General features: G+C 47.3%; 10 protein-coding genes across 10 annotated transcripts; 6 read left to right on the top strand and 4 right to left on the bottom strand.

Annotated features, from left to right (window-relative positions):
- Positions 1 to 1,109: 1,109 nt before the first annotated feature.
- N7478_011300 (O-acetylhomoserine aminocarboxypropyltransferase/cysteine synthase family protein) lies at positions 1,110 to 2,751 on the top strand (the record flags this gene model as incomplete). The annotated part of the gene is made up of 4 exons (XM_056927514.1): positions 1,110 to 1,156; positions 1,337 to 1,835; positions 1,918 to 2,486; positions 2,550 to 2,751. 4 exons carry the CDS (start codon positions 1,110 to 1,112, stop codon positions 2,749 to 2,751), a joined length of 1,317 nt encoding a protein of 438 aa, XP_056774562.1.
- An 888-nt stretch (positions 2,752 to 3,639) lies between these two features.
- Positions 3,640 to 4,261, top strand: N7478_011299 (MARVEL domain-containing protein; the record flags this gene model as incomplete). Its single annotated transcript, XM_056927513.1, has 3 exons — positions 3,640 to 3,712; positions 3,804 to 4,089; positions 4,153 to 4,261. The coding sequence occupies 3 exons, from the start codon at positions 3,640 to 3,642 to the stop codon at positions 4,259 to 4,261; spliced, it is 468 nt and encodes a 155-aa protein (XP_056774561.1).
- Positions 4,262 to 5,500: 1,239 nt separating this feature from the next.
- Positions 5,501 to 7,433, top strand: N7478_011298 (putative arginine transporter; the record flags this gene model as incomplete). Its single annotated transcript, XM_056927512.1, has 3 exons — positions 5,501 to 5,717; positions 5,797 to 6,203; positions 6,342 to 7,433. The coding sequence occupies 3 exons, from the start codon at positions 5,501 to 5,503 to the stop codon at positions 7,431 to 7,433; spliced, it is 1,716 nt and encodes a 571-aa protein (XP_056774560.1).
- A 1,094-nt stretch (positions 7,434 to 8,527) lies between these two features.
- On the top strand, positions 8,528 to 10,852 carry N7478_011297 (putative AMP-binding enzyme; the record flags this gene model as incomplete). The annotated part of the gene is made up of 4 exons (XM_056927511.1): positions 8,528 to 8,698; positions 8,764 to 9,019; positions 9,094 to 10,684; positions 10,747 to 10,852. 4 exons carry the CDS (start codon positions 8,528 to 8,530, stop codon positions 10,850 to 10,852), a joined length of 2,124 nt encoding a protein of 707 aa, XP_056774559.1.
- A 1,077-nt stretch (positions 10,853 to 11,929) lies between these two features.
- Positions 11,930 to 14,270, top strand: N7478_011296 (uncharacterized protein; the record flags this gene model as incomplete). Its single annotated transcript, XM_056927510.1, has 3 exons — positions 11,930 to 12,635; positions 12,724 to 13,176; positions 13,225 to 14,270. 3 exons carry the CDS (start codon positions 11,930 to 11,932, stop codon positions 14,268 to 14,270), a joined length of 2,205 nt encoding a protein of 734 aa, XP_056774558.1.
- Positions 14,271 to 14,790: 520 nt separating this feature from the next.
- Positions 14,791 to 15,157, bottom strand: N7478_011295 (putative quinol monooxygenase; the record flags this gene model as incomplete). The annotated part of the gene is made up of 2 exons (XM_056927509.1): positions 14,791 to 15,065; positions 15,136 to 15,157. The coding sequence occupies 2 exons, from the start codon at positions 15,155 to 15,157 to the stop codon at positions 14,791 to 14,793; spliced, it is 297 nt and encodes a 98-aa protein (XP_056774557.1).
- Positions 15,158 to 15,753: 596 nt separating this feature from the next.
- Positions 15,754 to 17,930, bottom strand: hsp90 (chaperone Hsp90; the record flags this gene model as incomplete). Its single annotated transcript, XM_056927508.1, has 2 exons — positions 15,754 to 17,601; positions 17,673 to 17,930. The coding sequence occupies 2 exons, from the start codon at positions 17,928 to 17,930 to the stop codon at positions 15,754 to 15,756; spliced, it is 2,106 nt and encodes a 701-aa protein (XP_056774556.1).
- A 1,559-nt stretch (positions 17,931 to 19,489) lies between these two features.
- On the bottom strand, positions 19,490 to 21,237 carry N7478_011293 (NTF2 and RRM domain protein; the record flags this gene model as incomplete). Its single annotated transcript, XM_056927507.1, has 3 exons — positions 19,490 to 19,777; positions 19,874 to 20,848; positions 20,917 to 21,237. 3 exons carry the CDS (start codon positions 21,235 to 21,237, stop codon positions 19,490 to 19,492), a joined length of 1,584 nt encoding a protein of 527 aa, XP_056774555.1.
- A 1,260-nt stretch (positions 21,238 to 22,497) lies between these two features.
- N7478_011292 (uncharacterized protein) lies at positions 22,498 to 22,996 on the bottom strand (the record flags this gene model as incomplete). Its single annotated transcript, XM_056927506.1, has 2 exons — positions 22,498 to 22,818; positions 22,946 to 22,996. 2 exons carry the CDS (start codon positions 22,994 to 22,996, stop codon positions 22,498 to 22,500), a joined length of 372 nt encoding a protein of 123 aa, XP_056774554.1.
- Positions 22,997 to 25,313: 2,317 nt separating this feature from the next.
- N7478_011291 (uncharacterized protein) lies at positions 25,314 to 25,709 on the top strand (the record flags this gene model as incomplete). The annotated part of the gene is made up of 2 exons (XM_056927505.1): positions 25,314 to 25,349; positions 25,488 to 25,709. The coding sequence occupies 2 exons, from the start codon at positions 25,314 to 25,316 to the stop codon at positions 25,707 to 25,709; spliced, it is 258 nt and encodes an 85-aa protein (XP_056774553.1).
- Between the last annotated feature and the right edge of the window lie 2,184 nt (positions 25,710 to 27,893).

The raw sequence follows: 27,893 nt of genomic DNA, 5'->3' as shown, positions 1-27,893 counted from the left end.
GATGAGGGGGGTAGTTTGCTGGTGATTTTGATTCAAATTTGCCTAGCCTTTTTTTGCTTTCGTTTTTTTGCTTTTTTTTGCGTTTCATTCTTTCCCATTCCCCCTTTTTAAAGTTCTTATTATTTTCTTTTTTGCACACTATGCATGTGCGTATTTCAAGACTCATAGTGGTTCCATAATGAAGCAACGTCTATCATACAGGCGAACATCAACTGTATCTGTTGTTGTTGTTTTTTCTTCCTTTAATTTGATCCGTAGCTGTTTTGTTTTCATTGAGTGGCAGTCCCAGCTTGTCAGGTTGAGTGAAGATTTGATATTGTTTCTTTGTCATGATTCTATTGATGTTGATTTTGTTCAAACTAGGTAGTCAATCAATTTTCATTATCTTATATTCTTATACAACAAACTGTCCAGTAATACCAGGCCTAACTCATTTGCCTTATATAATGGTCATCTCTATACACTACAAACGGAGGTACTGTAACTGTAGAACCAACGTTGCACAATTAAACATCCATCGTCTTAACCGTGTTATCCACCTTCCAATTACAGATTACCCGGCCGAGATATGCAGGAGCCCGCAATTTAGACCCCTCCTCTCACTGTCGTATCGATCGTCGGACAATGCACAGGCATGCATTACAACCAACCCCACACGACCCCAGAATCATTAATCTATCTTTCGTACCTGAGACAGGTCCCGGGCCTTCGAGTTGGAATAATAACTCTCTTCTATCCCCTATTACCCTCACGTCTCTCAAAGAAATAGTCCAGCATCTACTACATAACTATAGATCTACTAACCACAAAAAGAAGACAGACCCCACCACGACCACAAACGGGGAGATGTCGTAATAGGAACCGCAAATTTGTGCCTCTTGATCCTCGTATACAGCGGTAATGGTGATTGGGCATGAAAGTGCAGGAAATGTTTGACAATAATATCTTGAATCACGCAATCGAACCTTGAACCTTGAACCTTCCCCGCCATGAACCCCTCTCTGAGTATATAACACATACAGTTCGCTATCTAGAATAACATTGGAAGATATCGAGTCTTTTTTTCTCATTTCTTAGTGTATCGATAGCCTTTATTCGTTCTATCCAACATGTCGGAGCAAAGTCAGCACTTTGAGACCCTCCAGCTCCACGCTGGGTAAGTGCATCACAATCACAACACACACCCAAACCAGACCAGACCATTTATTTATTCCATTCACTTTCTTAAAAAAAAGAAAAAAGAAAAAAGAAAAAAGAAAAAAGAAAAAAGAAAAAAGAAAAAAGAAAAAAAACTTCCCTCATAATTGCATCCACCCATCTAACATACCCAACACAGTCAAGAACCAGACCCAACAACCAACTCCCGCGCGGTCCCAATCTACGCAACAACATCCTACACATTCAATGACTCCGCCCACGGCGCACGGCTCTTCGGCCTCAAAGAATTCAGCAATATCTACAGCCGAATAATGAATCCAACTGTCGACGTTTTTGAAAAGCGCATCGCAGCTCTAGAAGGCGGCATCGCAGCCGTAGCCGCCTCATCAGGGCAGGCAGCGCAATTCATGACCATTTCTGCTCTCGCGCACGCAGGCGATAATATTGTTTCAACAACCAATTTATACGGGGGTACATATAACCAGTTTAAAGTTCTATTTCCTCGACTTGGGATTACTACGAAGTTTGTTCAGGGTGATGATCCGTCTGATATTGCGAAGGCAATTGATGAGAAGACTAAGGCTGTTTATGTGGAGAGTATTGGGAATCCGAGATACAATGTTCCTGATTTTGAGGCTATTGCGAAAGTTGCTCATGATAATGGAATTCCATTGGTGGTAAGTCTTCAATAAAACCTCCGGTGGAACACACCACCACTATACACTCAGATCAGATCAATACTGATATAATAATAAAAAGGTCGATAACACCTTCGGAGCAGGTGGATACTTTGTCCGTCCAATTGACCACGGCGCAGACATAGTCGTTCACAGCGCAACAAAATGGATCGGCGGCCACGGCACAACAATAGGCGGCATAGTAGTTGACAGCGGCAAATTCGACTGGGGCAAGAACGCCGCTAAATTCCCACAATTCGTCGAGCCCTCGGAGGGATACCACGGACTGAAGTTCTGGGAAACGTTTGGACCAGCTGCATTTGCTATTCGTGTCCGTGTGGAAATCCTACGAGATCTCGGATCAGCTCTGAACCCATTTGCTGCCCAGCAGTTGATTCTGGGTATTGAGACATTGAGTCTGCGATCAGAAAGACATGCTACTAATGCTCTTGCTCTGGCTAAATGGTTGCAGAAGAATGAGCACGTTAGTTGGGTTTCGTATTTAGGTCTGGAGGATCATCCTTCACATGCTACGGCGAAGAAGTATCTTCCTCGGGGATATGGTGGAGTGTTATCTGTTGGTGTTAAGGGTGGAGCTGAGGCTGGTAGTCAGGTTGTTGATGGGTTCAAGCTCATTTCTAATCTTGCTAAGTATGTTCATTTCGTCGTCTGGTGGATGGTATGATAGTATTTGTTGAACTAACCCTTTTGCAGTGTTGGAGATTCCAAGACCTTGGCTATTCATCCTTGGTCTACTACCCATCAGCAGCTTACTGATCAAGAGCGCTATGACTCTGGGGTGACCGAGGATGGAGTCCGAATTTCGGTTGGCACGGAGCATATCGATGATATCATTGCTGATTTTGAACAGTCTTTCCGTGCATCTAAGGCCGCGGTACCTGATCGCACTGCTTAATTTGGGTTTCAGTAGGGCCTCTTGTTGCAATAAAGTTGCTATACAGGGAATGGATTTACAGAGCCTGGTTGCTTAATAAATGCAATACTTTTTATTAGTCGATGCTTATTGGTTTTCCTAGGTTTGGATTTAGAAGTAGGTGTCCATTGGCAACTTGAAGGTACATGTTCAAATGTTGTTTGTTGTTTGGCTTAGTCATGTGACATACATAACTAACATCAATTCAATTTTGAATAATTTTGAATGTAACTTTATGGCAGATTTATTGGCTAACCCAAGATAGTCTAACTTCAGCCATAATCAGTAAGGCTTTCGTTCTTGAAGACTGAGTGACACAGGATTTAGGCAGCGGCGTCAACCCATAATAAATATGGGTCTTAGTGGCTGAGTCCAGGGTAGTTAGTCAAGGGATCTTCATGTACAGTGTACTTACAGTCTACCTACATAAGAATACTTCGTACTCCGTGAATATGCGAGAGTTATTACCTAGTAGGCAGCAGGAATAAGCCACGCGAAATATCTATATTAGGGACTCTCAGCAAAGGTCGATAGTATCATTTTAATTTAAGACCATAGACCAATCTAGACTTGAGTATGAATGAAAGACAAAAGACAATATTCTCTTTGATTTTCTTTCGCCTTCACTTAATATAAATTGAAACCTGAATCTGCGTGAGTGATACACGTCCGCCTCCGCCAGTCAGCCCTATTGGGCAGCTGCAAGCCACCACCTGACTAAATCTTGGCTGTCACCGATGACGCCTCCGCGACGCCGGTGGCTGATCTAACAAGGGCAGCTAGTCGACTTTATATTCCTTGCTTGGCTACTTGTTTACTTCAACTAACCCAGCTTCACAACCCAGCGACTGACTTTCCATCATTATCATCATGCTTTGGCTCTATACAGTTCGGATCGTCCAGATCATTTTCGGGCTAATCGTGCTTGCCCTGACAGCTTATGGTACGTTGAAAATTCATGGTTGTTGTATACCTATACTCCAAGGGTATACATATCGAAGCGTGTTCTAACCGTGTCTACCGTGTCTATCTAGTCATCAACACCTTTGAATACTGGTGGTCTTTCTCCAGCACCGTGGACTTCCTTCTCTTCCTGGGCATCTGGACCACATTTCTCGCGACTCCATACCTCATCGCTGCCCCGCTCTATGCACCACGTCTCGCGCATCCGTTTGTTATCACCGCAGTGGAGGTTATCACGATGATCTTTTGGTTTGCGGGTTTCATTGCCATGGGCGCTGAACTACCTCCCGCTGCTGGGTGTACCTGGAGCACCTGTCGTGCTCTGCAGGCAGTAACAGTATTTGGATCATTTGAATGGTAAGTTTTTGTTCTGGTGGCTTGGTTGATTTTTGAATTGTTTCTCACCGTTGGAATTCACAGGGTTCTGTTCTGCGTAACTACGTATTTCGCGATCGTCGATCTTATGAACCACCGCACAAGTGGCGAGAGTGCCCAGAAGACTCAGCATAATGCCCACCTGGGAGTTTGAATGATCGACGTATATGCGATGACCTCAGCGACGTGTTCTTCCTCTGTTTACTTTGTCGTTACCAGCGCGATTTTCATTTCCCCCGATTTGCACGATACCCACGGAGAAAATGGCACGATGCACATGATTCTAATTGTGCCGATCAAATGAATCTCTGTTTCCTTTTTTCCTTTTTTCCTTTTTTTCCTTTTTTCTCTTGTTGTTCTTGTTTTTGTTCGTGTGCTGTGCTGTGCTGTGCTCTCCAATGAGTTGTGATGTTGTAAGAGCCTGCAATAGCCGATACCCGAGATTATGTATGTCATATTGTTTGCAAAACGATGATTGTCCAGTATTTATCAGTCCAGATCCACCGAGATTCCATTCTTGGACACGGTTTGGGTCAGTTCTCCACGGTTGCGGCCAAGGCTCGGAAATGGAAAACAAGAATTTCCTGGTAAGAGCCGAGTCCGAGTCCGAGTCGTAATAGTTATGGATTTATTGGTAGATGGGGTTTCCAATATATATTGACAATTATTTTATTATCTATATTATCTTATCTACTCTGTTCCTTTATCAAAAAGGATTGGCTTATATCCCAGCATCCTACCAGTTGACGGGATGACCGAAACCGGGTGGCAATGTCAGTTTAGAGTGTTGCATCGGGGCGAAGAAACTTTATTCTTGGATTCCTATCATATCCGACAGGGAAATACTATACTATATGCACACGTCTATCTCAAATCCCGAAGCTGGAGGATCTGGGATCTGTTAGTTCTATGGAAATTAAGACTCGTAGTCGTAGTCGTCGCCACCAAAGAAAAAATCTCTGGTCCGCAAAAAAAGGCCCACATCAAAGCTCGGGAATCAATAAGAAAGCAATAAACTAGATAGGGCTAACGGGAAAGAGAGAAAAAAAAGATGGAAAATTCTGCTACAAGTTGAATAAAGTCAAGAAAAGTCCACTCAATCTCGAAAAACCGTGAAATCGAACCTGATCCCTAACACCTACGGGGTATATCAGATCAATTCCCACCTTGATCATTTCACGTTGCATCGGGATTTCTTTTACCTAACAGTTTTCTTACGCCGATCTAGGAAGTAGGGTTTGTCGCGTGTTTCTCCACATCTTTGCCCTCGGAGGCATCCGCTTCTTTGCAGGTCGTGGTCCGGTGGAGAAAGAACCTCTTGACGCATTTCAGATCCTTCCTCCTCTTTTCCTTCTCTCCCATTCCCCAACGCTTCCCCTGATCTCCTCGAGATATGGCTTCGAGCAAAGCCTGGAATGCGCCGTGGTCTGAGAAGGGAAAAATGGATTCCGACACACCAGTTATCACGTCGGACCCAGGACCGAATCCCCAGACAGAAACCAACAGCTATGATGTCGACTATGAGAAACATGGCGCGAACAGCGACTCCAACCCTGTTCCACAGCTGAAGCGCAAGCTGAAGAGCAGACATCTTCAGATGATTGCCATTGGTGAGTCTCATCTTAGAAAGAAGAAACGTCATAGATTCCCGTCGAATCAGTTTTGTTAACGATTTTTTCCCTCTTCTAGGTGGTACGATCGGAACTGGTCTCTTTATTGGTAGCGGTACTGCTATTGCGGGCGCAGGCCCAGTTGGAGCCCTTATCGCTTATATCTTCGTCGGAACTATTGTATACTCGGTCATGACTGCTCTGGGAGAAATGGCCACCTATATCCCCATCCCCGGTGCCTTTACCTCATATGCGACTCGTTTCATTGATCCTAGCTTGGGCTTTGCGATGGGCTGGATCTATTGGTTCTCCTGGGCCTCGACATTCGCACTGGAACTTACCGCCACTGGTTTGATTATTCAATTCTGGGATAGTTCAATCCCTATTGCTATCTTCATCGCCATCTTCTGGGTTTTGATCATTGTCTTTAATATGATGCCTGTGAGCTTCTACGGTGAAGTCGAGTTTTGGTTCTCAAGTATCAAGGTTAGTTATTCACTATATACCGATGTTGCAAGCTTGGTGGTCATTGCTTTTCTCTTAGTTGAGTAAAGAGTCACAACGGATCAGACTGCTTGTTTATCTGCTTTATTATGAATTCCAGCGCTAACCGGTAACCAACAGGTCCTGACTGTTATTGGTTTCATGATTTTTGCGATCTGTGTCAATGCTGGTGTCGGCACGCAGGGGTATCTTGGTTTCCGCTACTGGGTTCATCCCGGTCCATTCGTCGCGGATTCGGACATCCATACTAGCGATTCTCTGGCCAAGTTTGTTGGCTTCTGGTCCGTTTTGATTCAGGCTGGATTCTCTTACCAGGGCACAGAGTTAGTCGGTATCGCAGCTGGTGAGACCGAGAACCCTCGCAAAACCGTTCCCTCTGCGATCCGCAAAACCTTTTTCCGCATTATCTTCTTCTTTGTCCTGACCATTTTCTTCATTGGAATTGTGGTTCCCTCATACGACAAGGGTCTTGTGGCAAGTGATGGCAGTGGAGCTAGTGCTCAGAACGCGAATGCTTCTCCATTCGTGATTGCAGCTCGACTTGCTGGAGTCAAGGTCCTTCCTAGTATTATCAACGCCGTTCTTCTTACCGTTGTTCTGTCAGCTGCCAACTCCAACGTGTACAGTGGCAGTCGTATCATTATCGGTCTGGCTCAGGAGGGATTTGCTCCACGTTTCTTCAAGAAGACTACCAAGGGTGGTGTGCCCTACTTTGCGGTTCTGTTCACTGCCCTATTTGGACTTCTAGGTTTCCTCAACGTTTCTGACAGCGGAGCTACTGTCTTTACCTGGTTGATGCAGATCTCTGGTGTAGCGGGTTTTATCACTTGGTGTTCTTTGAATGCCTGTCATCTTGCCTTTATGCGGGCTCTCAAGGCCCGTGACATCTCCCGAGATGTATTGCCCTATAAGGCACTCTGGCAGCCTTGGTATTCCTGGTATGGACTGTTCTTTAACGTCATCATCATTATCACCCAGGGGTTCACCTCCTTCATCCCCCATTTCAAGGTCAAGGACTTCTTCATCAACTATCTCAGTCTGATCCTGTTTGTTGTTCTGTATGTGGGCCACAAGCTTATTTATCGACCCGCATTTGTCAAACCGATTGAAGCGGATCTCGACACTGGCCGAAGTACCTTCGATAATGAAACTTGGGAAACCACGGAGCCGACCACCTGGTATGGCAAGGTGTGGCAGTGGATTAGCGGATAGCTGTAAGTTTTTGGCAGCGAGTCCTTTCTTTGTTTTATACATATTGCCTTGGCATCATCATATTATGTCTTTCTTTAAGCTTGACGGCATTGGGACGCGGCGTTTCGGTACATACTAGTACATATACTATTCAATTATAGCCCCGGTGGTGTATATATCAGTCTTTTGCACCTTCCGAGGTTTACTTTTTAGATCATTCAAGCACATATAAATATACATATCTCTTCTCATGAAATTTATCTACAATCAGTGATCACGTTGAAAGGCACGAGTAGATAGTAATCACCGTTGTACCCTTGTGGGGCTAACCTCGGATATTCTATAATAGGTTAGTGTCTGTTGTACATTACTTAGTCTAGATGCGATCCCCGGGGGCGTCAACGTCGAAACTGGTGAAACTGGTGAAACAGCCCCGGCATTACAAGATACATGCTTGTTTTCCAGCTGGGACTAGTAGCTCTATGAGTTAGTGGCAATATATAGTATGCACAGAGGATGACTAGATTCGGATATTAGAGCAGGTATAATATTTAAAATCTACCTGCATAGAGATACATAGTAACTCCGTTCAAGGTTAAGTTAGAGGACAAAAATCAGATAAAATCAAACCAAGCCGAGTCTGGTATAGATATCTGCAACTCTTTTCTATTTAACAACGCCGGTTATTCAACTCCATGTGAAATAACATGTGGATGACATCGCCGTGCATAAGGTTTGAATCCTTGTCACAAGAAGCGGGTACTTCCTAATGTATGGGGTTGGCCACCGTAAAACCGGTACCCGCCACCGAAGAAGCCGAGGTCCATCCCACCTGGGGTCCACTTTAAATGTTGCACGACCTGGAGATTTTGCCCAAAGCGCAATCTCCCTCCGTTCTTTTCTTTTCCTGTTCTCCCCCATTCCTTCTCTCCACACTCTATCTGTGAGGCTGGAATAATAATTCGGGTGATTCTGTTCTCTCCTTTGTCTCGTCTCCTTCCGTCTCAAAGCTTTGGTGCCTTCTCCTAGACAAAGGTGAGTTGCGTCTTCCTCCCCCGTATTTACTGGATGCCTCGGGACACTGACAGACAAACAATCTTACTAGATAGACCGTCATGTTTTCCTCGCAACCCGCACATCTGGCTAAGGCCGATGACCTCAAAAAGGCACCTCCTAAGGGGCAGGCCTGGTCTGTACCTATCCCCGGAACCGAACAACCTGGACGTAGCCGGGTGTACCGGGCATGGAACGCACAGAAGCAGATGATCACAACACTGGACCCTCAGGTAGGATAAATATTGCGATCATTGAAAGACGGGCGCTGGATAGCTGAGCTCATATCTATCACTAGGTCCAAACCGCCCATGACATCTTCGAGTCTACCGCCAACCGTATCCCTAAAAACCACTTCCTCGGCTGGCGTCCATACAACACCACCACCAAGACATATGAGCAATACCAATGGATGACATATGAGACCGTGCAGAAACGCCGTGCGGCATTTGGTGCTGGTCTGGTGGAGCTACACCAGAAGCACGACTGCCATCGACCTGGCCAGTACGGTATCGGTATCTGGTCTCAGAACCGACCGGAGTGGCAAATCACTGGTATGTTTGAGAGCGCCTAGATCTTTGCGATATTCACAAATAGGTCCTTAAACTAACGCGATTATGTTCTCAAGATCTCGCCTGCCACTCTCAGGGTCTTTACTCTGTTTCCATTTACGATGTTCTGGCCGCAGATGCTACCGAATATATTATCAACCATGCCGAGCTGAACTGCGTTGTCACCACCCTCCCACACATCACCGCCCTCATCAAGCTCAAGTCTTCCCTGCCTAATCTCAAGATGATTGTCAGCGTGGACCCGCTGGACGCAGGCGAGGAGACTGGTAATACGAAACGTGCCCTGTTGGAGTCTATGGCCGCTGGTTTGGATCTTGCTATTTACACCATCGATGAGGTCGAGGCTCTGGGAATAGCCTCCAAGCGTGGAATTAACCCTCCTTCCCCTTCGGACATCATTACCATCAACTACACATCCGGTACGACAGGTCATCCCAAGGGTGTTGTTCTGACCCACGCAAATGCCGTGGCTGCCACCTCAGTGGGTCTCATCACAATTGGACAGTCCAAGGGTGATACTATGATCTCTTATCTTCCGCTGGCGCACATTTTTGGCCGTCTATCAGAGCAATGTGGTATCTGGGGTGGTGCGCGAATTGGTTATTTCCATGGCAACATTTTGGAATTGGTCGATGACATGAAATTGCTACGACCTACTGGTTTCCAGTCCGTTCCACGTCTTTATACTCGTTTTGGTGCTGCAGTACGAGCAGCTACAGTCGAGGCACCGGGCTTCAAGGGCGCTTTGTCCCGGCACATTGTCGCCGCTAAGATGGCCAACCTTAAGAACCCCGATCCTTCCAAGGCTACCCTTAGCCACGCGCTATATGACCGAATTTGGGCCAAGAAGGTGGCAGCGGCTCTTGGATTGGATCGCGCAAATTATTTGGTCTCAGGCTCCGCGCCTTTAGATCCCAATCTGCACGACTTCTTGCGTGTTTCCACCGGCACCGTTATTCAGCAGGGTTACGGTCTGACGGAGTCCTATGCTTGTGGTGTTGCCCAGTCTCTTTATGATCTGAGCTCCGGTAACTGCGGTCAGCTTGCTCCTTCTATTGAGATTTGCCTCGAAACCATTCCGGATATGGAGTACACTGTGGACGACAAGCCAAACCCTCGCGGAGAGATTCTTCTCCGCGGCCCTACCATGTTCAGGGAGTACTACAAGAACGCCGAGGAGACAGCCAAGGCGGTTACCGAGGATGGCTGGTTCCGCACTGGCGACGTCGGGTCATTCGATTCCATGGGTCGTTTGACCGTTATCGACCGTCGCAAGAACGTGCTTAAGCTAGCCCAGGGTGAATATATCTCCCCTGAGCGTCTGGAGGGTCTCATCCTCTCAGAGCTCGGCTATCTCGGCCAGGGTTACATTCACGGCGATAGCTTGCAGACTTTCCTGGTTGCTATCTTCGGTGTCTCGCCTGACTTGTACGCTCCATTTGCTAGCAAGGTTCTCGGTCGCGAAATTAGCGCCACAGATTTACCGGCGATCAAGGCTACTTTATCAGAGGACAAGATTCGCCGTGCAGTTCTCCGAGATCTCGAGCGCGTGGCCAAGAAACATAAGCTGGCAGGCTATGAGCGTGTTAAGAACGTCTCACTACAACTTGAGCCTTTCACCGTAGAGAATAACCTGCTTACCCCAACGTGAGTTTTTATCCCCTGTTTGGTTTCTGTCCTCTACGACTTCATGACTAACGATCATACAGACTCAAACTGAAGCGTCCTCCCACTGTCAAGGCGTTCCGCACACTGCTGGATCAATTATATGCCCAGGCTATCGAGGAGCAGTCTGCTCCCCGTGCTAAGCTGTAAATGTATCTTCGTGGGTCTTTCTTGGGTTTATCCTTGTTATTGAGACGCACGGAGTTACTGAGATGTCTTTTGAAGACTGTACATAACACATTGGCCGACCCGTGCTTTGTAGTATATTTCATGAGCAAATTATTATTTTATTATCCATACTATATGCGCAGACTACTCCGTAGCGTAAAGCTACTTAGCCTTAATGAGATGCAAAAAAAGAAAGACAAACGACTGAAGAAAGAGTAGCTTGTGTATGTAACTAGCATAAACAAAAACAAAAAAGAAATGACAAGAGTGGGATTTGAACCCACGCCTACAAACGTAGATCAGGAAATTGTGTAACACAATAGTCAAGGTGGGCCTTAACCTGACGCCTTAGACCAACTCGGCCATCTTGCCTATTCATGACAAAGGATGCAAACTATGGCATCAAGTGGAGCTTATCAATTCCCACACCCCCAAAAGTTGATTTGGCACAACGCTCATACCCGCATCAAAAAAGAAGACGATAAATGTTAACGAAGAAAAAAAACCATCAACAACAAAAAGTGACAAGAGGGGGATTCGAACCCCCGCCCCGAAATCGAGACACGGATGTTTGGATCAGGTATACCTGAACCGTGCGCCTTGGACCGCTCGGCCATCTTGCCAATTAATAACATAAAATCGCAACTTTTGCCAATATGAACCTAAACTTAGTCTGAGCTGCTCAGCCTACCTCCACTACCTCCACACCGCAAGTGCTTATCGTTATCCAAAATACCCACTTGGCACTAAGTATATCCGATACTAACAAACAGACCCCCCACAGCTCCAATAAAATATACATAACATGATTGACGCAATTCAATAAACCATAGCATGATGTTTTCTATAAATAGCCGTGTTGACAATGTAGTTTCACAATAATTCCATAATTATTTACTAACAAGCATCACCTTAAAGTATCGTGTGATGGCTTACATACGCATCATGACATGATCTACCTCGAGGAATCCCCCGCGCTTCATTAGATAACAAATCCCCCTCAACTCCCTCGAACCAACCCTTGTTCGATCTAAAATAACTTCCTCCCATGTTTCAACAATGCGACCAGTGTCTGATATACCGTCATTCTGCCAAAAGCCCTCCTTTGAACACCCATCCCCATCTCTTGACCCCCGCACCTCCGCCCCATCCACCTTCTTCCTATCCCGCAATTCGCATGACTCCGATCCAGACCCCGGTGCCTTATCAGATAGCTCCGATAATCCAAAGGAGACTATGTACGGGGTCCGAAGCATAAACGATACACTATCTCACTCTGAGCTATTATCTACTAGTTTGTATGATTACCCCGACGACCAGATGCAGCAGGCTTCGATCGGCTTGTTCGAGGATACCGGAGATATGGACGATAGTCAGACAAAGGAAAGTAGGCGACGCTCAACTATAAAGCCTACATTCGCTGGTTCTGAGACTCGGGCTTCATCGATGCGACGACCTTTCACGGATATCGCATCTCGACCCTTGACCCCGCTGAATCCCGATGAGCCGTCTTCTCTGCCCAGTAGCCCAAAGTCGATATCTAATCAGTCTCTCCGGCCACTGGATGATATTTCAATTACAGACGAGATCAGCAGTCAGGTTATTGGATCCGACGACGAAAATAGGCCTAGGCACTCGCCGTTTTTAGCACCACAAGGAGCGTCGCAGCTTATCATGCCGAGTATCAAGATGCCTAGTCGTCGACCATTCACAGAGAGAGGGAAAGCGATGGGACGTTTCAAAATTCTATTAGGCGGAGCACCAAGTAAGTTGCGCCGGTGTCAATGTGCATATGCATAGCTATTTTATCACAAAAAGAAAGACCCTGCTAACCATGTCTTCGTCTTCTATAGACTCGGGCAAAACATCCTTGATAAAATCTATTGTACAGATATGTGACGATATTGTACATGTAGATTTCCTTCCTCCGGTGGGTGTTCCACTTGAAAGGCGCCGTGCATCATATCCCCACTCTGCCTCTGTCCCCACTCACGGGGCGGCCGTCACCGAAATCTACGCTAGCACCAAGCCGTATCCCTCTTGGTGGTCGGACCTCGAAGATTCGCGAGTGTTGCGACGCCGAAGGAGTATTGGCGGCGCTGTCTTGGAGCGAAATCTTTGCTTTGTCGATACATCTACTACCTCACTCGGTCAGGCTGGCCAGACCGACTCTATTATGCAGTATATGCGACAACAACTTCAACGTGCAACATCATCCTGGACTAACCCAGGGATTGATTTCCAAAACCTGTTAGCAGGAAATGGTGGCTCTCAGGTGGATGTTATATTATATCTAATTTCAAATGGTATGTGATTACCCCTACTCTCAAGAGTTGCGCTCATATCAGGTATAGAAACTCTAGCGGCAGACGTGGAATGTATTCGCAAGCTTTCTGAACTTAGCAACATCATACCTGTTATTGCTAAGGCAGATACCTTGTTACCTGAACAAGTCGCTAGTCTGAAGTCTCAATTCCGCCAAGGTGTACACGACATGGGTATCAGACCTTTCTTGTTCGGTGACTCTGTTGGTGGAGCGTTAGACGGATCGGACTATCAACCACCCTATACCGTTTCTTCCGAGAAGACCATCGACCTGGAAGTGCTGGATGCCAGCACTCTCATGCACCCCGATTACGTTCAACCAATAGTAACATCCGAGCTGGAAACCCTGGTAGAAAGGATGTTTGATCGCGATAACCTCTCCTGGATGCGCCACTCCGCAGCGAAGAAATTAATACAACGACGCAGTGACTTCGCCCCCCTCCAACCGACAACAGCACCACACCACAACGCACTCTCCGGAACTACTTCAAGCTGGCGTACCACCCCAGACACGTCAACGACATCGGCGTTTTCTTCAGTTAACGAATCGTCCCCAAGTTATGCAATGGCCCGATTCACAGACTACACACGTTACGAAGAGCACATGGCCCATGTCCGACTCGCAAACTGGGCCACCGACCTACAGCGCAGTCTACAAAACGAACGTGATCGATATGCAGCTTTAGCCAGAGGAGACCGAGCCGTTTGGCTAACCGAGAGACTGAGCGAATGCGTTTCAGACGGCTCACTCGTGCCTATCTCCAAAACACCAGGATTCTGTGGCCTCCACATGCCCAGCAATGAAGCTGGATCTGGAGCTCTGCACATGATGAAAGGGCATACCGGCAAATCTTCTACAGGCTACCATATTACTAGCCTAAGTACACATGATCCGCTAGGCGTTGTTGACTGGATTGACAACCTTGGCAGACGAGGTTGGGTTCTTGTCCAGATAGTTGGGAGCGTCGGGGTATTCGGAGGACTTGCATTCTGGTTCGCTCGCGCATGGGGACTTCCAGCACGTACCCTGACTGATCTCCAGGTGGAATATCTGTATGGGACTCTGGAACGGTGAATGATTGAACTTACAAGCGATTGCCTTTTCTCCGGGCTTGTTCATCTCCAATCGCCATTCACGAGCTTTTTCATTGACGAGAATGGGTATGAGTAACGGCGATGAATAAACGACGGAGTATCGGTTTACTGGGGTATTGGTTTCACGCATACCAAGATGGAGGCTTCACTGGCTGCCTGGCGTTTCATATCCTTTTTTTTTCTCTTCTCATTCTTCCCTTTTTGCTTTCTGGCTCCTTTTATCGGCGTTCATTTTGTGACCTCCATTACTATTTGTCATCTATATATCTTACCAATCAAAACCAAATCGTATCTCAAAAAGCCACACTGGGATGAAGACCCTATCCACAAAACCTCCATAGAACCATCCACCAGATATAACTTATACAACCAACACACACACACAGCACCCAGAACCAAGACTCATAATAAACCCTCGTATGTCCATATATTCCAATATCCAATAATAGATAATAGATACAAAGATATACACAAAAAAGTTGAAACGACTAAGAAGAAGTCTAAACCAACTCCTCAAAGCGTCTCAGATCCATATCCTTCTCCAACAAAGGAATAACATAAGGATCAAAAGTCTTCCAGTAGGGGTTATTCAAATGATACTCCTGCGAAGACTCTTTCTCATAACGCTCAACAATAGTGAAATCCTGCTTATCATGAACAGATTGCATGACGAACCAGGAGAGCGTCTCCTTATCCTTGGAGTAAACGGCGGAGGCCTCGAGGAGCTTAGCGTGAAGCTTGGAGATAGACTCCTCGTCTGACTTGGCGCGCATGTCTAAAAAACAGAAAAGGATTAGTTAGATATGTATCATTGGAAGATCATTGGCAATGGTCATTATACGTACGGACGACGATTGTGTAGACCATTTTGAAGGTTGTGATGTGTTGGATGTTATTGGAAGGGAGAGGGTTTATGTTAACGGGAATTCCAACCCCTCCAGCGGGGCAGATCGAGCATCTTTAAATTCTTGGAGACACAGTCGCGGTGAACCGGGTTTGGTTGGATTTGTGGAGCAGAAATCGCCGAGTTTGATCCCGAGGTGATCCCGGGGGTGTTATTTGTGGAGCTGATGGGGACATGCAGTCATGGATCCATTATTCATTCATGTACCATTGATGCACAGTAGAAAGTAGGGAATGTCTTCGTAGATTGACAGATGTAAGCTTAAAGTTTATTGTAGATTTATTTGCAGTGGGTTTACAGAGGCTGATAGAGGCTACGGCGTATATGAATATAGTAACGTGAGATAGAAAGATCTCCTTCTTTTCTCTAGCAAATCAAGAGGGTTGAAAGTGAAATCACATACACAAAAAAGGAAAATAGCAAGATTTATGTGAAGAGAAGAAAATAATTCAGCTTTGATTTAAAGAAAAGTTTAAAAAAACATCAAGGGTCGTGTCCCGTTTCCCATTTCCCGTAAGAACTTTGTAATAGAAAGCAAAAATAAAGAAGGCGAAAATATTTAGTCAACCTCCTCCATGGCGCTCTCACCAGTGGCCTCAGCCGGGGCAGCAGCCTCGGTAGCCTTCTCATCAGCGGTCTCGGCATCCTCATCGATGTTCAGACCCAGGGAGACGAGCTTGTGAATACGCTCAGCGAAGCCGGCAGGCTCCTCAATGGTGAAGCCGGAAACCAGGAGGGAGGTCTCGAAGAGAAGCTGGGTGATGGACTTGACGGTACGGTCGTTCTCACCATCAGCCTCGACCTTCTTCTTAAGCTCCTGGATGATAGAAGACTTGGGGGAGATCTCGAAGGTCTTCTTGGAAGACATGTAAGAGCTCATGGAGGTGTCACGGAGGGCCTGGGCCTTCATGATACGCTCCATGTTGGCGGACCAACCAAACTGGCCGGTACGGATGGCACAGGGAGCACCCATCAGCTTGTGGGAGACGACGACCTTCTCAACCTTCTCACCCAGAACGTTCTTCAGGGCCTTGGCGAGATCCTCGTACTCCTTCTCCTCCTTCTCACGCTGCTCCTTCTCCTCATCGGTCTCCTCGAGCTCGAAGTCCTTAGTGATATCAACCAGCTTCTTGCCGTCGAACTCCTTCAGCTGAGTGAAAGCGTACTCGTCAATGGGGTCAACCAGGAACAGAACCTCGAAGTTCTTCTGCTTGAGGGTGTCCAGGAAGGGAGACTTGGCAACAGCGTTGATAGACTCTCCAGTAATGTAGTACATGTTCTTCTGCTGCTCGGGCATGCGGGTAACGTAGTCGGCGAGGGAGGTGGCCTCGTCACCAGACTTGGTGGACTGGTAGCGGAGCAGCTTGGCAAGAGTGGTACGGTTCTGGGCATCCTCGTGGATACCGAGCTTAATGTTCTTGGCGAAAGCAGCGTAGAACTTGTCGAACTGCTCACGGTCCTCAGCGATCTCAGTGAAAAGCTCAAGGGCCTTCTTGACGATGTTCTTCTTGATGACCTTCATGATCTTGTTCTGCTGGAGGGTCTCACGAGACAGGTTGAGGGGAAGGTCCTCAGAGTCGACAACACCCTTGACGAAGCCCATCCACTCGGGGATGAGGTCGGTAGCGTCATCAGTGATGAAGACACGGCGAACGTACAGCTTGATGTTGTTCTTGGTCTTCTTGGTCTCGAACAGGTCGAAGGGAGCGCGCTTGGGAACGAAGAGGATGGCACGGAACTCAAGCTGACCCTCAACGGAGAAGTGCTTGACACCGAGGTGGTCCTCCCAGTCGTTGGAGAGCGACTTGTAGAAGGAAGCGTACTCCTCAGTGGTGATGTCGGTGGGGTTGCGAGTCCAGATGGGCTTGGTCTTGTTAAGCTCCTCCTCCTCGATCTTAGACTCCTTAATAGTCTTGGTCTTCTTCTCCTTCTTCTCTTCCTCATCATCGACCTCCTCAACCTTAGGCTTCTTCTCCTCATCTTCCTCCTCCTTGGTCTCCTCGGCCTCCTCATCGGGGACCTCCCTCTCGGTCTCCTTCAGGACGTGGAGGTAGATAGGATAAGAGATGAACTCAGAGTGCTTGCGGACGACCTCCTTGATACGGCTCTCGTTAAGGTAGTCAGTCTGCTCATCCTTAAGGTGGAGGATGATCTTGGAACCGCGGCCGAGCTGCTCGCCCTCGGTGTCCTGGTTCAGGGTGAAAGTACCACCAGCGGCGGACTCCCAGACGTACTGCTCGTCATCGTTGTGCTTGGAGATGAAGGTAACACGGTCGGCAACCAGGTAGGCGGAGTAGAAACCGACACCGAATTGACCAATCATGGAGATATCAGCACCAGCGGAGAGAGCCTCCATAAACTGCTTGGTACCGGAGCGGGCAATCGTACCAAGGTTGTTGATGAGGTCCTATTAAGAAGCAAAGAAGCGATTAGTATCTCTGCAAAGCCATATTCCAATCTTCTTTTGTAATTACTTACGGCCTTGGTCATACCAATACCGGTATCACGGATGGTGAGGGTCTTGTTCTCAAGATCGGGGATGATGTCGATGCGCAGGTCCTTGCACGAGTCGAGCTTGGAGGGGTCTGAGAGAGCCTCATAACGGATCTTGTCCAAAGCATCGGAGGCGTTAGAGATCAGCTCACGCATGAAGATCTCCTTGTTGGAGTAAACAGTGTTAATGATCAGCGAGAGCAGCTGAGAGATCTCAGCCTGGAACTCGAAAGTCTCGGGCATGATGGCGGTGTGAGGGTGGGGGAATCTAATGCGGCTGAGTTAGAAGAGCTTGGGGAGACACGGAGAGGAAGAAAAGAAAGAATGGAGAAGAAGAAGAAGCAAAAGAAAAGGAGGAAAAGAGAGAATATAATGAAACCAAAATTGTGGATGTGGCGGTGGAGACAAAACTCTGGAGACTCTGTCTCTTCTTCCACCAACAAAATTCTTGGGTGATTTCCCCTCCATGACACAACAAAGTTTCAAAGAACCATCTCTCTCTCTCTCTTTTCCCCACGAGGTAAACGAAGAGGGATTGGGTGATGATGGGGTAGTAGAAGAAGGCATATCAACATACCAATTAAAGAGAAGTGAAAGAACTGCCACAAGCCAGAGCAGATCCGATGGAGATGGGGGGAAGGGAAAGAAGAGGAAGAGCGGAATGGGGGAAGCTTTTTGACTGCGGTAGAAATCTCTGGTGGGTTTCCACGACGATCCAGGAACTTCCACCGCATCCCGGTCGGTCAGGCAACTCTACTTTTCTAGAGTCTTCTGGGGTAAACACCCTCTCTTTGATGGGATCTCCATTAGCTAGTTCACTTCTTTATTTTTGGAACTTTATTTGTCTATTTTCCCCCTTTTCTCTTTCTTTTCTCCTCTAATGAGGGGGAGCACTGTGAGTATGGTCTGGATCCACAGGCCCTTGGTGCCTCAGGCATCAATATCTAGAACATTCTCGTAACCTCGAATCCATATTATCTATACTACATAACTATCAAGCACAAGGATATGATTATAACGTCAGTCGAGGAATTACACCACCCAGCGCAATCCCATATAGTATATTGTAGAATCCTAGTTCATTCAGCCTCGCTTTTTCCGTCTCTCCATTTTTCATTTACAAGGTTGCAGGCTTTTCTTCAACCACCAGAGTCACATAAAGCAATGAAAGCCAAAGGAAAGAAAGCACAGATGGTAAAAAGAGATACAGGGAAATAAGCCGGCATGGAGGGGGTGGGGAAAGGGCGAAGTAGGTGGAAAGAAAGGAGACAGAGGGTCGAACCAGATGGTACAACTCCCCCAAATCCTTGAGCTTGCTATGCTAGATAAAATCAATGCGATATAAGTCCTGGGAGGTGAGAAACACAAGCCTAGGACACGTAAAAGTCGATAAAGAAGAGAGAGAGAAAATAGGTGGAGAAAATATAGAGCAAAAGAAGAATCGTGAAGTCACGTAGGTTTCCATGACCAGGCCAGAAAGAGGAAGAGGAAAGAAAAGAAAAGGGAGCAGTCAGTAAAAAAAAGTCCAGAGAAATAACGATGACCAAGATAAGGAGATGAAAAAAATAGATAGATAAAGACAAAAGTGCCCAGAGAGGCGAAGGAAAGAGACGCAACTTTTCCAACCAACCCGGACCCAACCGCTAATATGCACTGTGACAGTAAAGAAAGGGTGCACGTCACGTAACACATGTCATTAGGAAAAGAGACGATTCAAGTAAACGCACGAGAAAGTCAAAATCGGAGTAATACAGATCTTGAGAATGTCATCCGCAAGAATAGGAATCATAGGATGGGTATATTTAGGCTGCCTGGGCCTGGCTGCGGCCCTTGGAAGCCACATTGCCGCCACGGCCACGGGGAGCGAAGCCGCCACGACCATCACGCTGGAATCCACCGCGACCCTGGCTGCCAGCACGGTCACCACGACCACGGGCACCGCCACGGCCACCGAATCCGTTGCTGCCGTAGGCATTGCCGCGGGGACGGCGTTCCTCAACAAGAATCTGCTCGCCGCTAACCTGGTGAGGGTTGGCAGCAACGGCAGCAGCGTAGCCAGAAGGCTCAGCGAACTCAACAAAAGCGCAGTTCTAAATAGAAAAGAAGAAGATCAGTAACAATTCCACATACGAATTAAATCCATCCGAAGGGGGCAGGGGGGGTGGGGGAGGGGAAATGAAACAAACCTTGGGACGGCTGACGTCGAAGTACTTGAGCTTGCCAAAGCGAGACAGAGTCTGCTTGAGCTGAGCGGAATCAATCTTGTCAGTGACATTCTTGATATATCCAAGCACGGTCTGCTCTTCACCAGCACGGGTCTGGGTCTTCTTGTGGTCGCCACCAGCGGTTTGCCAACCGGCACTATCGTTAGATGAGGCCTCCTGGGCGCGAGTCTCGGTAGCAGGAGCTGCGGTGGTGGTGGCAGCAGCAGAAGGCTGAGTGGCGTTAGAGGCAGGGGCAGCCGCAGGAGTAGCAGCAGCCTTGGGGGTGGCGGCCGGGATGGCAGGGACGACAGGAGCGGTAGCGGCGGCGGCAGCGGCAGCAGCAGCAGCAGCATTCGACTTGATGGAAGACGCAATAGTGGCCCAGGTCTTGGGGATTGCCGGGGTGGGAGCGGACTCCTTCTCAACCGGAGCCTCCTTCTGCTCGGGTACAGGTGCGGGGGTAGGGACGGGGGTCTGGGGCTGTTCGTCGTTCACAATCTCGGCTTTAACAGCGGGGATGGGGCTCTCAACCTCCTCCTGTGCTGGGGTGCCGTTGATCTCGGGAGTAGTCTCCTCAGGCTGCTCGACAGTACCATTGGTCTCTTGCTCGAGCTTCTCATCAACCTTAGAGACGGCAACCTCATCGGTCACCTGAGCCTCCTCAACAGGAGCTGGCTCAGACACCTTGGGGGCCTCGACGACCGGCTCAGCGGCCTCATTCACCAACTCATCCTCCTCCTCAACCAGGTATCGGAAGATGTCATTAAGCACATAGTAACCGTTGGGCTGCTCGGCAAGCACAAAGGTCTGCACGAACTTGCGGGACGGCTCGGACTTGTTGGAGATCTCACCAATCACCGAGACCAAGATGTTGTCAAATGAGGCCTGAGAGTCGACGTTGAGAACGCGAACCTTGCACTCCTGGAAGTCAAGCTGCTTAATTTTATCATTGATGGCCTAACAACGAGCGAGAAAGAGTTAGTATGTTTATAAATAGGTGAAAGTGTGGTTGTCCCAAAACTTACCTTTGTGCCAATCGCAACGGGAACCGACTCAGCTTCGGTACCAAAAACAAGCTGAGAGCGGCGAGAGTAGAAAAGGGGCAGCTTGTCTGGGTTGCGGCTCATAGTGGTATAGTACTGCTCAACGAAGAACCAACCCACTTCATCCTTGGTGATCTCGTTCTTCTGCTGTTCGGTGGGAGTGGCGGTAGTAGGAGTAGAGGACTGAGCGGGTTGGAAGCTAGCCGCAGAGTTCATAGCTGCATGTGCAGGGTTGAAAGAGCCCGGGTACGCATGCTGGGCAGGGTAGTTGCCGTTGAGAGGTGCATGGGTCATGTCGGCCATGATGCTGGGAGGGGTTCGGTTTTAGAGGGTTGAGGCCGGAAGAGATGGGATCGAAAATTATAGATGCAACCGAGGAGGTCGAGATGGAATCGAGAGGTATCAAAGAATCTAAAGGATAAACCTCTATACTGAATCGAGCTGTGGAGATCTAAGCACCTATTTTTTGTCGCTCGCTTCACTGATATCTGGTCAGTTTTGATATCTCCCACAATCATTTTGGTCGTGGTTTGAAGGTGACTCACAAATGCGAAAAAGGACCAAGTGCCAACGCAATCAATTGGAAAGAGAAAAAGAAAATAAGGAAAATAAGAGAACCCCAAGACGGAAGACGAGAAAAAATGGAGAACTGTCGATGGTATGCGGAGAGCGTTCGGGGAAGTATAGCTGCGATGGGAACCCACGGAAAAGAATCTGCAGATGAAAGGGTATGGAGAGGGATGTTGGAGAAATTGGTTGGTATAATGTGTAGAGAAATGATCAAATCTACCAGGAAGATGACGGAGAGGAAATGGGGGGGAAGCAAGTGAGATGAGATGAACCTCTTGAGGGGGAAATTCGCCTTCGAAGAAAAAGCGACTTCCTCGATTGCGACTCCGTGCGGGTTTCGGTGGCCTTGGCACACAGTCACCGCCCGGCAGAAACCGGCGGCTCTGGACTAGCGTGAGAAGGGAAAGCGTATGTAGTATATACTGCAGGTAACCTTGGAAGTATAATATAGAGTGTTGGAAATAGACTAGTGCAGAAAATTAGGGAAAGGATCCTAAATGAATCGCATGCATACAACTTTCGATCGGTCCCAGTGAATGAAAATAAGGTGTTTCTTATCACTTCGACCCTTGTAGTCTCACTCTAGGAAATATCATTAATTAATCAATACGAAAGCGAAATCTGGCGGTAAATCACCAAGCAGTGATATGAAAGAGAGGAATGAAAAATCAGGCCTGTGTAGTAAATAGCATGGACTCAAAGAAAAAAGCCATGCGAATATCATTAAACTTAGAAAACGCCACAATAGCCGAGGAGAATAAGGGGGGTATGAAGAAAGACATCAGAGTAAACAGGTAAGAAAGAAGACCAATGAAGACCAATGAAAACAGATGAGATCGATCTGCGAGCTTCCAGGGGCATATGAACGGAAGTTCAAGAATCGAAACGAAAGGACATAAGACGACGATGCAGGGGCCTATAGAGGCCAGCTTGAGATGTCAAGAGTATCAAGAAAACTCCGGGCACGTAGCCTGAAGCTTTAGAGCCTGTTTCTTAGGCAGTGGCACTGGCAGCAGCCTTTTCGTTAAGCACAGGCTTGCGTCGCATCACCGCGTCTTGACCGGTCATCCGTCGTCCCAAGGCGCGTTCCACCTTAGCTCCGAGAGCCAACTTGTTGAGGTTGTCGGACTTTTCAGCAGTGGGTACAAATCGCTGCGCCTGAAGGGGTTTGTTCTCTAGACGTTCCAGGCCATCGCCGAGGTGAGTGATATCAGCAACTCGGGGGTCTCCACTAGGCAGGCTTCCGTTCGTGCGCTCGGAAGCGGCGAGCGAAGGGCTCCCGCTAATAGTTGAGAAACGCTTGGAGTTTCGGTTCTTGAAAAGGCGTGTTAGAAGCATTTTGCGCTACCTTGGAAGAACATTGCGATGATGGGATGACAGGGAGGATAAGGTAAATGATGTAAAAGGAAGGGGGGCCGGGCGGGCCAAAAAAAACACCTACAGAGTTGGTCATGATGGGCCGCTCGGAGTCAAGAGAGGTCTGACGAGCCATTTCTTTCGGGCAGAAGAGATGAGAGATGGTGAGAGTTGTGTCCGTAGACAATTATGGTTGGGTTGAACTGAGGGGAAGTGCTGTGATATGGGATGGATTAGCGCAAGTTGAACCTGGGTTTCTCCGATCGGAGCCCTGGATTTGCCCCCAAGGCTCACTTTCATGTCATCCGGGAATATCACCTACCAACAGGGGCCAATTCTCGTATTGGGGGTGGAAAGGAGGGGGATGGGATCACGATTGAGAAAAGAGAGGGAAAAAGTTGCAGCACGCGAAGGGTGGGACTGAAACCACTCAATGCAGCCACGGAGGAACCCAGTTTCTGCTTTGCGACTCAGACGACTCAGGAGGCGCCAAACGGTTGGAGTGGGGCGTTGTCCGGCGGTGGGGTATAGGGAGAGAAAGGGAGTGGAGGGATCGACCACCAACTACACCCATACACAATAGGGTCTTGGGCCGATCTTTCTTTTTTAAACAAAACTTACTCCGTAGTGCCGGAAGACCGAGGGTACAGGTGGGAAGCGAGAGGGAGAAGTCGGTCAAAGCCAAAAAACCGGTCGATTCTGATTGAGAATCAAACAGTGGAGTGGGAGTAGAATAGGGGGAAAGAATGGTCGTAGGGACAAGGGGGAAAATCCCTGATGATAGAGATTGAAGTAAAGAAAAGCACTATGAAAGAACATAAAAAGCAGCCGAAGGCGTGTACAAGTATCACGGGCAGCTCATGGGATTATCGGAGTGGATGTTCAATCAAAAAATCCCCTAGTGGAACTTTGCCACGTGCGGATCAGCCAGGATGATGATTTTCACACTTTTGGGTTTTATGCAGAGGGGTAAGGGTGTAATTATGAGATAGCGCCGTATTATCAGGTATTGGGCTTGGGCTTGGGCTTGGAGGTAACTATGAGAATTTAATTGTTATTCTTATAGATCCGTATCTACATACAGTAGTGAAGGTACCCATCTAACTTAGATGGCCCCATAATCAGAAGTAAAAAGATGAAACACTGCATCCCAAATATATCTCCTATGCAAAAATAAGCATTACGGTCTCTATAGATATGATCTATTACCCCATAGCTTATACAGTATATATGCTATACTTGACACCGTACTTCGTACTGACATCCTCGCCTGCCCAGGTGCACATGTGGCATCATCCCATCCAAATACAACCGAGCCAGTCAGTAGCTGCAGCTCGAAGTCTTGGCACCATTGAATCATTATCGCACCTTGGCGACCCAACCGCTTTAATTTCAGACAAGACTTTCTTCCGCTTGTAATTTTTTTAAGCAGCAAATAGAAGCAACCTTGGTAAAGGGGGAAAAGAAAGAGAGAGAGAGAAAAAGAAAAAAAGGAAGGCCCGAGCCCGGGATTGAACCGGGGACCTCGCGCAGTATTGCATAGAGTTGACCCTAAGCGCGAATCATACCACTAGACCACCCGGGCGGATTGGATGAAGACCTGGTGATTTTTGCCTCTATGATCAACAACTCAAACTCTATACTATATTCGATAGAGCTAAGTACACCACACACACACATATATATATATACATGAACTTCAAGTTCAAATGTTGCCAATCATGTGGCAGTGACAAGTCCCGCCGCACTCATGTTTGCCTCGAATCAGCCAATCTATCCCTTTTCGCGGTAGTTCCAAGTCCGCTTTGCTAGTGTGGGATTCTCTGCTTAGCCACTGAAAATTCGATGCAGACCACTGGCATCCCTCAAGTTTGGAGCGGCTTCAGGCTTGCATATACGGCCTTACAACCGATATTTCCGCAACCACCTAAAGATACCCATGTCTGGTTCTTCTTTAGACCAGTAGGGAAGGAGGTCATTAAACACTATCTGGTCACGCAAACCACATTTCGCGGAAGAATGTTGTACGGGGCATCACGAAGTATGAGTATCTCATCCATGTACCCCTTCCCGTTTCGAGTAATCATTTTTCCGTATGCCAGAAGTATCGAAAGCGCTAGACTGACAACTCCCAATGTCTCTGGAGTATTAGTCCGCTGCGGAATAAAGCTATGCAAAAGTCGGTATGCCAGCTCTAGGGCCTTCCATCAAATCTCAGCCCTGGCTGCTCATGAATCAAGGTCCGAATGAAAATCGAGCCCCATTTCTACGAATTGAGTCCAAGGCTACGCGTTGATTTGACAGCTCCAAGCAAGGTAACGATGAGACGAGCAGATTGGAAGGGAACAGCTGCGGCATAACTTCAAGTCGCTTTCCCTGAGAAGGAGCTAGCGTACGATAAGTCCCATCGGATTCGCGGGGCGCAAAAGCGAGATCAGGATACCTTGAATAAAATGTCCACCTTGATGAAAGGCATTAATGTGGGAGAAGTACGTCTTGATGGTTTAAAGGACGTGGGCTAAACCCCTACCCCTAGTAATATTGGGGCAATAGACAAGGCGCAGATGAGAGCCACTCGAGATCCGACCAGTAAGTAGGAGACTAAATGGACTAGTAATATCTAATAGCGGGCCCACCGACTTCAGAAAAATCAACACAATGTGTTCTGGAAATTTCTGGAGGGGGTACTCGAGATTCCTCAATACTCCATGTCAGGCAGGTTACCATCTCCCGAAAGCATCGAATCTTGTTTGTCAATGGCGGAGGTCACGAGGGATTTTGAGGATTGGGAAGATCTACTAGAGGATATTCAAGCCAACCTTGTGGCAATTTCTAGCGCCAAATCCTGAGCGTTCCCGTGTCTTTGGCGGATATTGTTTACGCCTTCTTTGTCGCTTTGGATGTAGAAACAGTATGACGGATGTTTCACAAATACTATGAATCGCGTCATGGACTTCCTATCCTCGCTAAGCTCCAAGTATAACTCGATGCCACAATATTGGCCCCAGAGCTTCACAATCTCATATTTTTGAAGCCAACCTGGTTTCTTCGGACTTCTCAGGAGACGCTTTCGAACGGTCGATCCCCAACAAATAGCAACGACTGCATGTTGACCTATAGGTCTTTTCAAAAAACAACTCTCGTGAATCTGCCAGAGGTCTTCCGCGTAGGCTAGTCTGACATTGTCACTGATATCGCGCCTGGCAACTTGAAAGTAAAAAGAGCGTTATCACAATTGAACCCGACTCATTCTATCTGCGGAATTGTAGCATTTGAGACCTTAAATGTTTCTTGACATGAGGGATCGTCGATGGGGTTTAAACAAAATGCAAGCTACCGAGGCATCTAGTGACTCGCTGGGGCGAACGAGATATTCCTTTGGTCGTTCGACGCCCTTCGCCCTCCATCACGAGACCTCTTTTCCCACCAAACCTTGATAATTGAGATTGATATCCCAGTTACGTTGACGAACGGGGGCTAGGCCATAAAATAGTCTGTCAGATATATCAAAATCAAGAAATGGGTCAAGGTTACACTCACTTCGATTCTCCCTCTCAGAAGTTTCGTATAAGCCCGAGGGCAAGTGCTTTGCTCACTTGGGCCTGTTCCTCAGCGGGTAGGCATGTCTTCGGGTCACCAATACTAAGGTCACCAAGTACACGATTGGTCTCAGTTGGGAGGTCCATATGGTCTCAGAGACTCCCGGTGCGGCGTTTGTTGCTCTGGCACCTAGGTTGCACATATGGAGCTCCCCATGCTCTCGTTCCAGAGAGTCTTTGCAGATATTGCATCGCCACGAATCTCTTTAGACTTTCTTATTCCCCCCTCCCAGATTCGTTATTCTCGTTAGAATGCACTAATTTCTGACCTCATCTGTTCTTATTGGCCACGTAACAATTTATTAGGTGCATGATATATTGAGTACGTACCAGGCACTTGTAAGTTGTAAACTTATGAGGTTGACCCTCCCTACTATGATCTTCCCATTCTCAAAATCGTGGCAACTAATTCAACAGGGGTTGATCAAATAATATCCCAGCCGACTTTTTACCTAGCGACAACAGCCAACCTGGTCAATATAGAAAAGAAAAATTTTTCACATATAAAGTCAAGTGCACTTCCAAGTGTTATGGGCCCTGCGGGCAGCCACTCGGGCGGTCGGGGACGGCAGAGCGCCCCGCTATTTCTCTGAATAGCGTCATGTGAATCATCTTTCCTTCCTCCATTGTAGTCAATATCGTCGTATTCGTGCACACTACTTCTTGTAGTTTAGGCAATCTAACACCAAGGCTAGAACGACATAAAGAAAAAAATCATCTAAACAGCTTATACTACCACCCGGACTTACTCAGCTATTACTAGATCATATATAAAATAGTAATCAGAGATATAAATAATATACCCCGCATCTAAGAAAGTACATAAAGAGTTTTTTTAATTGTTTCCTGGTATAACCATAATTCCTTGAAACTTTAACATCCGCCCGGGTGGTCTAGTGGTATGATTCGCGCTTAGGGTCAACTCTATGCAATACTGCGCGAGGTCCCCGGTTCAATCCCGGGCTCGGGCCTTTCTTTTTTCTTTTTCTCTCTCTCTTTTCCCTCCTTTACCAAGGTTGCTTCTTGGATATAATCTATACAGAAATAGCAAAGAAAAATCTAAAAACGTCAAAAAGATGATCTAACACCTCTGATAGCCATAACCCCAGGAAAATCAAACATCCGCCCGGGTGGTCTAGTGGTATGATTCGCGCTTAGGGTCAACTCTATGCAATACTGCGCGAGGTCCCCGGTTCAATCCCGGGCTCGGGCCTATCTTTTTTGTCTTTTTACTGCTATTTATTTAGTCATAACCCCCTTGTTTAGCTTCAGGCCTTACAGATGATAACATAATAAGAGAGAATGCTGAAATGCTGAGATGAATTATCAACCCTATTTCTGTACATGCAACGCATCTAAGCGCCGTACATAGCCCGAAGTCTTGGCACCGCGAAAGCCGCAACTCCACATCCGCCTGGCGAGCCCCTCTCAAAT

This window comes from Penicillium angulare (genome assembly GCF_028827245.1).
Source record: "Penicillium angulare strain IBT 27051 chromosome Unknown utg000008l_segment0_segment0, whole genome shotgun sequence".
NCBI lineage: Eukaryota > Fungi > Ascomycota > Eurotiomycetes > Eurotiales > Aspergillaceae > Penicillium > Penicillium angulare.
The sequence above is the reverse complement of the archived record's forward strand: the minus strand, read 5'-3'. Positions and strand labels throughout refer to the sequence as shown.